The sequence below is a fragment of the Montipora capricornis genome, chromosome 3, assembly GCF_036669925.1.
Source record: "Montipora capricornis isolate CH-2021 chromosome 3, ASM3666992v2, whole genome shotgun sequence".
Lineage (NCBI taxonomy): Eukaryota > Metazoa > Cnidaria > Anthozoa > Scleractinia > Acroporidae > Montipora > Montipora capricornis.
This window is the reverse complement of record NC_090885.1, coordinates 56,031,357-56,040,525: the sequence shown is the minus strand read 5'-3', so window position 1 is coordinate 56,040,525 and position 9,169 is coordinate 56,031,357. Positions and strand designations below refer to the sequence as shown.

The following is a 9,169-nucleotide window of genomic DNA, read 5'->3' as shown; positions in this document are numbered from 1 at the left end:
TAGCCTCCTTAAATTAACAAAAACACCAATACATCACTAAATAATGTTTCATGTTTAACCGGACAGTTAGGGAAGCAGACGTTCGAAGGTGTAATAGCTGTTGAGTTTTATTTCTCAGTTATCGAGTTCCTTAAGTATAAAACTTCTAAAAATGGTTTGCTTTAAAATCAGAAAAGACCCAATTCACCGTTGCTGTTGAGAAAAGTGTATGCCAGGCAAAACAAGTTGCATCTCGGTAGCTAAAAGATAAGAAATAATTTGCCTGTGTTTGATTTAACAAATACACCAATACATCACTAACGTATCATGTTTAACCGGAGAATTAGGGAAGCAGATGTTCCAAGGTGTAATAGCTGCTGAATTTTATCCCTCAGTTATCGAGTTCCATAAGTATAAAACTTAAAAATGGTTTGGTGTAAAATCAGAAAAGAACCAATTCACCGTTGCTGTTGAGAAAAGTGTATGCCAGGCAAAACAAGTTGCATCTCGGTAGCCTCAGTGCTCGAAACTAACTTTTTGAAATGGTTTTCCCGGGACAAGTAGTAGGAAATTTTCAGTAGTCCTGGAAGGAATCTAACTAGTCCCATATATTGTTTTGAATCAGTCACTCAGAAGAATACGCAGTTACATCTATCTTCCAAGGAAAATGATGGACCTGAAATTGTCAGTACCACAATATCTTATCTATCCACAGTAATATAAATAGTTTTGAAATAAAGGATAACTAGAAAATCAACATTGTGAGGTGTTTTCATCTGTCACTGTCCCTTAAACTTTAATCCAAGAAGTTAGGTCGGCGAGCCCTCTGTGATTCTTGCACCCAGTGAATAATGGCTTTCTCAGCAACAAATTCTTCTGGACTGGGACCATTCAGACAAATGTTCATTAAGTGGTCGACTGTGGACACGTCAAGGGAATTTCTGTATTCAGTCTTAAGTCTTGACATACAAGAAAAACCCCTTTCACAACAAGAGGATGAAACTGCCATGGTAAAGCTTATCTCCACGAGCATAAGCACATGTGAGAACTGTGCATGGTTTACTTTGTATATTTGGTTCCAGAAGACTTGCTTTGTCAGGGTTTCCATGGCCCTGGTATTCAAGGCATGTAGTTTCAAGGATAGCCATTCGTCTTTTGCCTCATCAATATCAAAGTCATTTCTGTTCAGCACATCTCTGTAGTGATTGGCCAGGACCACAACATCCTCCTCACCATACATTCCTAGCTGATCCCTTGTTCTTGGCCATGAATTGTGATCTGTAATCACAGCTGCTGCTTTCAGAACAGGAGAGCAGAAACTCTCAAACCTTTGCTGCACAAATCTCCTTGAATCACTGAGGATATTTTCCCTGTTTCTAGCAAATGTTTCTGTATCATTCTCTGCTCTCTTGAGATTCACATCCTGAAATACTACTCCATCACCAACTTTTTCTTGGAATGACTGCAAATGCCTACCTCCACGTCTGGCCATGTTATGCAGGGCAAGGTCAACCCTGTCTAGTTCATGTTTCACATCTGATACTGCAACTTCATTTCTCTGGAAGACAAGGGAGACTTTGGATATTTCAAAAGCAATATCCCACAACAAATGCAAGTACTGTAAAAATCTGTAGCTAGTCAGTTTTTTGTAGACATTTTTCGCTCTTCCTTGCATCTCAGCAGATGAATCATTTGCTTCTGCTGTATGAGCAAAGTGTGCAACTATCACCTTGTAGTTTTTCCCAACTAACACTTCAATTGCTCGTAAAAAGTGTGGTACCCATCTGGTCCCATCAGCCTTTGTAGGTTTTCCCACATTGACCTCCATAGCATCTGCAAGCTCCTTCAGTTCTCTTACTGCCTTGGCAGAGTACTTGTAGTGTTTCCAACAGCCAGTAAGCACTTCTTTCACTTGTTTCATGACCTCACATGACTTGACTGTATCAGCAAAAGCTAGTTCCAATTTATGGGCAACACAGTGGATTCCAATTACATGTGGAACTTGGGCTTGCAACATTGCCACAACACCACCTAGTCTACCTATCATGACTGAAGCACCATCTGTACCGGTAGAAATAAGCTTTTCTTTCCAGTGCTCATCTTTCTCGTCCATCACTGTTTCAATGGCATGAAGAATTCCAGGTGCTTTTGCACTAGGAACCTCTTTCAGTCGCACATAAATTGTTATGGTTTCTGCTGATGGCAAAGCACATCTCACATAAACAATTTCCTCCTCAGTCACACTCAAATATGTGCTTCCATCCGCCAATACAGACAGAAATCGTGCATTCTTAATAATAGCTGCTTGTTCATCTTTCATGACCTGGGATATATGCTTACAAAATTCTTTACATCCATGATCATTTCTATATGTTTGTCCTAACACAAGTCCATTTTTAGTTTGAAGAGAACACAAATGAGGAAAACTGGAAAAAGGCATCTTGAGATAGCATACGTAGTAGGCTGTATTAAACAGCTTTTCCATCTTTGCAACAGTATCTTTCTCTAGTCTTAGCAATTCAGCATCGATTGTCCCTTTTCTTGCACCTTTGTTTTTAGCAACTTTAGCATCCACACTCAATACATGTCCAGCAGATCTTTCATGAGATCTTAGCCCGTCCAGCTGAAAATTTTGACTCCCGCAACAAAACGAAGACTGCTTGTTTTTGCTGTTTGGAAAATGTAGGCAATATTGGCAGAACATTTTCCCTGACTCATCATCGTACATCAACCACGCAAATTCCTTTCTCCATGCTTCCTTAAAAGCCCTTTCCTTTTTGGCTTTTTTAGCTTTTGGCTCAGAATCTTCACAGTCTGTTGTTGTTGAAGCTTCTTTATCTTTGCTTGTACTTTGCTTTGTATTTTGCTCTGTTCCTTTGAAATAGCCAAGCAAAGAAAAACAACGGCGAGCGGCCATGATGCGAATCAATTTCCCGCCATGCTGCTATCTACTGCGCATGCTAGGAAGTGTTTGCTCGAACCAGTTCCTCTCCATTTTCAAAATGGCGTCACGGCATGCCCCTTTGCACGTTCGTAGATAAAGACAAAGCACACATTTAATGGATGTTTTTATTGACTTAAAATTCGTAAAATACAAAGCAGATAAAAACAAGAAACTGCCTACTCGTCCAAAGGTAAGAGTAATCGTAATTCTCACTCGTCCAATGGTACATTTTACTCGTTTTTGACGAGTGAACGACCGTTAGCTTCGATCACTGAGCCTAAAAGTTAAGAAATAATTTGCCTGTGTTTAAATTAACAAATACACCAATACATCACTAACGTTTCACTGCGGTTTAACCGGAGAATTAGGAAAGCAGACGTTCGAAGGTGTAATAGGTGTTGCGTTTTATTCCTCAGTTATCGAGTTCCATAAGCATAAAACGTAAAAATGGTTTGCTTTAATTATAAAATCAGAAAAGAACCAATTCACCGCTGCCGCGGTTGAGAAAAGTGTATGCCAGGCAAAACAAGTTGCATCTCGGTAGCCTCGCTGAAAGTAAAGAAATAATTTGCCTGTGTTTAAATTAACAAATACACCAATACATCACTAGCGTTTCATGTTTAACCGGACAATAAGGGAAACAGATGTTCGAAGGTGTACTAGCTGTTGAGTTTTTTTCCTCAGTTATCGAGTTCCATAAGTATAAAACTTAAAAAGGTTTGCTTTAAAATCAGAAAAGAACCAATTCACCGTTGCTGTTGAGAAAAGTGTATGCCAGGCAAAACAAGTGCATCTCAGTAGCCTGAAAGTTAAGAAATAATTTGCCTTTGTTTAAATTAACAAATACACCAATACATCAGTAACGTATCATGTTTAACCGGAGAATTAGGGAAGCATGCAGATGTTCGAAGGTGTAATAGCTGTTGAGTTTTATTCCTCAGTTATCGAGTTCCATAAGTATAAAACTTAAAAAGGTTTGCTTTAAAATCAGAAAAGACCCAATTCACCGTTGCTGTTGAAAAAAGTGTATGCCAGGCAAAACAAGTTGCATCTCGGTAGCCTGAAAGTTAAGAAATAATTTGCCTGTGTTTAAATTAACAAATACACCAATACAGCTCTGACGTTTCATGTTTAACCGGACAATTAGGGAAGCATGCAGATGTTCGAAGGTGTAATAGCTGTTGAGTTTTATTCCTCAGTTATCGAGTTCCATAAGTATAAAACTTAAAAATGGTTTGCTTTAAAATCAGAAAAGAACCAATTCACCGTTGCTGTTGAGAAAAGTGTATGCCAGGCAAAACAAGTGCATCTCAGTAGCCTGAAAGTTAAGAAATAATTTGCCTTTGTTTAAATTAACAAATACACCAATACATCACTAAAGTATCATGTTTAACCGGAGAATTAGGGAAGCAGATGTTCGAAGGTGTACTAGCTGTTGAGTTTTATTCCTTAGTTATCGAGTTTCATAAGTATAAAACTTGGTTTGCTTTAAAATCAGAAAAGAACCAATTCACCGCTGCCGCGGTTGAAAAAAGTGTATGCCAGGCAAAACAAGTTGCATCTCGGTAGCCTGAAAGTTAAGAAATAATTTTCCATTTTTTAATTGCATGATGCTGGCCGTTGTAAACCGTGTAACAAATACACCAATACATCACTAAAGTATCATGTTTAACCGGAGAATTAGGGAAGCAGATGTTCGAAGGTGTACTAGCTGTTGAGTTTTATTCCTTAGTTATCGAGTTCCATAAGTATAAAAATTTAAAAAGGTTTGCTTTAAAATCAGAAAAGACCCAATTCTCCGTTGCTGTTGAGAAAAGTGTATGCCAGGCAAAACAAGTGCATCTTAGTAGCCTGAAAGTTAAGAAATAATTTGCCTTTGCTTAAATTAACAAATACACCAATACATCTCTAACGTTTAATGTTCAACCGGACAATCAGGGAAGCAGATGTTCGAAGGTGTAATAGCTGTTGAGTTTTATTCCTCAGTTATCGAGTTTCATAAGTATAAAACTTGGTTTGCTTTAAAATCAGAAAAGAACCAATTCACCGCTGCCGCGGTTGAGAAAAGTGTATGCCAGGCAAAACAAGTTGCATCTCGGTAGCCTGAAAGTTAAGAAATAATTTTCCAGTTTTTAATTGCATGATGCTGGCCGTTGTAAACCGTGTTTAAGAAAACTTTTCAAATTGATTTATTGTGCCTCTGGACTATTAAATTAATTTAAAGTCCTTTGGAATATTTGTCGTCATTAAAAACTTTATGATTCGAATCATTAATTCAATTTTTCTCTTGCTTCCAAGACCAAACTTTACGATCAACTGACACTACGAGCATGTAAGTTCAGTCCTTAATTGATGAATGTTATGATTGAAACGGAAAAATTAAACTTAATAACTGCTCCAACAGCCAAGGATAACATCAATCTGAGATCCTAACCTGCAAAGCACTAACCTGAATACGGTATTGCTTCAACTGTTTCATATCGTATCATTTCGAACGATGAACTGCCGGGCCGATGAATTTTACTTCACGTTCATTGCTAATGCAGTCTTCAACACTCTTCTATGTTTGACAGCGACTATTTTGAACAGTATTACAATTGAAGCGTTAAGGCGAACTTCTTCGTTACCAAAGCCGTTAAAGGCCTTTCACTTGAGCTTGGCTGTTTCTGATCTTTGTGTTGGGTTTATTGTTCACCCTCTATATGTCGCACGAATGATTTTGTTGTTGAATGCAACGTCGCAAAACAGGACAACTATACAGAACACGACCATTGCATTTGCAGTCAGTAGTAATTTCTTATTCTACGCCTCGTTCCTAAGTGTGTTGGCGTTAACAGTGGACAGATTCTTAGCAATTATTTTTCACCTCAGATATCAAGAAATTGTGACTCATAATCGTGCGGTTTTTGTGGTGATCTTATTGTTCTTGGTCAGTGGATTTCTCTCGACTGTTGGTTTGTGGCTTTCGCGGGAGAAAATTACAAGAGTATTAATTCAAACAGTTTGTGAAATACTTTGCCTCATAATCATCGCGATTCTTTATTGCAAAATCTATTTAACAGTTAGACGGCACCGAAAGCAAATTCAAGTGCTGCAAGTTCGAGAGCAGAATGGGAGAGAAAGAGCAAATGCCGCGAGGCGCTTTAAATTAGCAGGAAGCACATTTTGCTTGTACTTGATCTTCGCAGTTTGTTACTTACCTAACATCTGCATTATTATTGTTCTGATAAAATCTGGACCTAGCAAGACCATATGCCATTTCAAATATTACTTTTGGACTTTGGTGCTGCTCAATTCATCTCTGAATCCATTAATTTACTGCTGGAAGATGAGGGACATACGACAATCTGTCATCGATATTTTGCTTGTCTGTTACAATTACTTTGGTAGATAAGCAAGTTCGACTAAGGGCCAAGTCGCACTAGAGGACAAAACTGTTAAACCGTAAATCTTATTTCAAATCTAGTTTCTAGGTAGAAAATATAGTTCAGTAAAATCATCATCAACTAACTCACAGCATTGTAAATTGTGGTGTTTAGCTTAAGAGACATTTGGCGACGAGCTCTGGATAACTATTTCACGCCAAAAGTCAACGTCCCATTTGAGCGACACGTATTTCGCCAGATGCAACAGACAGAGGGAGAAACCATCGATCAGTTTGTTTGCCGACTACACCAGAAAGCCATATCTTGTGATTTTGCTAATGCGGATGAAGCCATCAGAGACCAGATCTTTGAAAAATGTAAAGATTTAAGACTTCGTCGGAAATTTCTCGAAAAAGCGAATGATGCAACATTGACAGTGCTACAGGAAACTGCACGAGTCCATGAGGCGGTCAACACTCAAATGCAGTCCATGGGAGGTCTTGAGCGAGTTAACAGAATGTTTCAAAAAGATCATCAAAGGAAAGAAAAGGAGAGAGGAGAAAAGAAGAAAAGAGGGTTTTGAAAGAGGAAATGCACCCGTTGTTGCAGAACTGGTCATTCTGAACGAGACAGGAGTTGTCCAGGACTCAGAAAAGCCTGTAACAAATGTGGTCTCCTTGGTCATTTTGCAGCCTGCTGCCGATCTAAAGTAGAAAAAAAACGTCCAGGTGAAAAATAGCGTTCAGATGGTGCTAATCAAATTCCAGAGGAGCCAGAAGAAGATTATTATGCTTTTGTTGTAAAATGTGGCGGTGACTTGAGTGGAGTTGCTGATTTGTGCATTGGGGGTGTGCAGCTTAAGGATGTCTTTATTAACTCAGGAGCAACATGCAATATTGTGGATCATGACACGTGGGAAAGTTTAAAACAGGAAGGTGTGAAATGCAGATCCCAAAGGTGCGAAAGGAAGCTGTTTGCTTACGGCCAAAGTGAACCCATTGAGGTAGTTGGAACATTTGAGAGTGAAGTTTATTGTGCGGCGTCTGGAGAGAGGTGTGTAGCCGCGTGTATGACAGCCGAGACAAGTGCATGTCGGTAGCCTGAAAGTTAAGAAATAATTTGCCTGTGTTTAAATTCAACAAATACACCAATACATCACTAACGTTTCATGTTTAACCTGAGAATTAGGAAAGCAGACGTTCGAAGGCGCACTAGCTGTTGAGTTTTATTCCACAGTTATCGAGTTTCATAAGTATACAACTTAAAAATGGTTTGCTTTAAAATCAGAAAATCAGAACCAGAACCAGAATCAGAACAAATTCGAGTTCCATAAGTATAAAACTTAAAAAGGTTTGCTTTAAAATCAGAAAAGAACCAATTCACCGTTGCTGTTGAGAAAAGCAGGCGCGTAGCGTCCCATACGCATATACGCACGTGCGTACTTGAAGTGACCAGAAAATTTTGAATTTTTTAGCAATTGTTTCTATTTTTTAACATTTTACTTGTACGCAACCAAGATTTCGTGATGAAAGCACCACTTTGACTAAATTCTAAAAACTAAAACACAAGCTATACCATGTTCTAACTTAGTTTTGCGTTGTACTTTGTTTTTTGCTATAACAATGCAGTGTTGTTTGGCCAGCGTGCAACAAAAAGGCGAGTTTGCAAAGGAGCGACGTTCCAAGAACGTTTGGAGCGACGTTCCGAGAACATTCTTGACAATTCCAGTCACGCTAGCACAACCAAAACAATGTTTTGTCTGCGCCAAGTTTGCTCAAAATATGGGCAAGACGCTTTGTTCTTTGCTTGTATTCACACAACTATTTCGACAAGAAATAAAGAACGCAGTATTTTTCGCTCAGTTTACTTAGGTTTCTAGATCAAATGTACTTGTGCGTACTTGAAAAAATGACCACGCTACGCGCCTGAAAAGTGTATGCCAGGCAAAACAAGTTGCATCTCGGTAGCCTGAAAGTTAAGAAATAATTTGCCTTTGCTTAAATTAACAAATACACCAATACATCACTAACGTTTCATGTTTAACCGGACAATGAGGGAAGCAGACGTTCGAAGGTGTAATAGCTGTTGAGTTTTATTCTTCAGTTATCGAGTTCCATAAGTATAAAACTTAAAAACGTTTGCTTTAAAATCAGAAAGGAACCAATTCACTGTTGCTGTTCAGAAAAGTGTATGCCAGGCAAAACAAGTTGCATCTCGGTAGCTGAAAGTCAAGCGGAAATAATTTGCCTTCGTTTAAATTCAACAAATACACCAATACATCACTAACGTTTCATGTTTAAGCTAAGAATTAGGAAAGCAGACGTTCGAAGGTGTACTAGCTGTCGAGTTTTATTCCTCAGTCATCGAGTGCCATAAGTATAAAACTTAAAAATGGTTTGCTTTAAAATCAGAAAATCAGAACCAGAACCAGAACCAGAATCAGAACCAATTCAAGTTCCATAAGTATAGAACTTAAAAATAGTTTGCTTTAAAATCATGAAAAAACCAATTCATCGTTTCTGTTGAGAAAAGTGTATGCAGGGCAAAACAAGTTGCATCTCGGTAGCTGAAAGTTAAGAAATAATTTGCCTGTGTTTAAATTCAACAAATACACCAATACATCACTAACGTTTCATGTTTAACCTGAGAATTAGGAAAGCAGACGTTCGAAGGCGTACTAGCTGTTGAGTTTTATTCCTCCGTTATTGAGTTCCATAAGTATAAAACTTAAAAATGGTTTGCTTTAAAATCAGAAAAGAACCAATTCACTGTTGCTGTTGGGAAAAGTATATGACAGGCGAGACAAGTGCATCTCGGTAGCCTGAAAGTTAAGAAATAATTTGCCTTTGTTTAAATTCAACAAATACACCAATACATCACT

The 9,169-nt window shown here is 38.3% G+C and overlaps 1 protein-coding gene across 1 annotated transcript; it reads right to left on the bottom strand.

The window, feature by feature from the left end:
* Nucleotides 1-629: 629 nt before the first annotated feature.
* LOC138041499 (zinc finger protein 862-like) lies at nucleotides 630-3,007 on the bottom strand. Its single transcript, XM_068887246.1, has one exon. It carries the CDS (start codon nucleotides 2,894-2,896, stop codon nucleotides 776-778), a length of 2,121 nt encoding a protein of 706 aa, XP_068743347.1. The 5' UTR covers nucleotides 2,897-3,007; the 3' UTR covers nucleotides 630-775.
* Between the last annotated feature and the right edge of the window lie 6,162 nt (nucleotides 3,008-9,169).

Bases quoted from the DNA above. Each gene is read 5' to 3' on its own strand.
- LOC138041499 (XM_068887246.1), bottom strand. From the start codon at position 2,896: ATGGCCGCTCGCCGTTGTTTTTCTTTGCTTGGCTATTTCAAAGGAACA.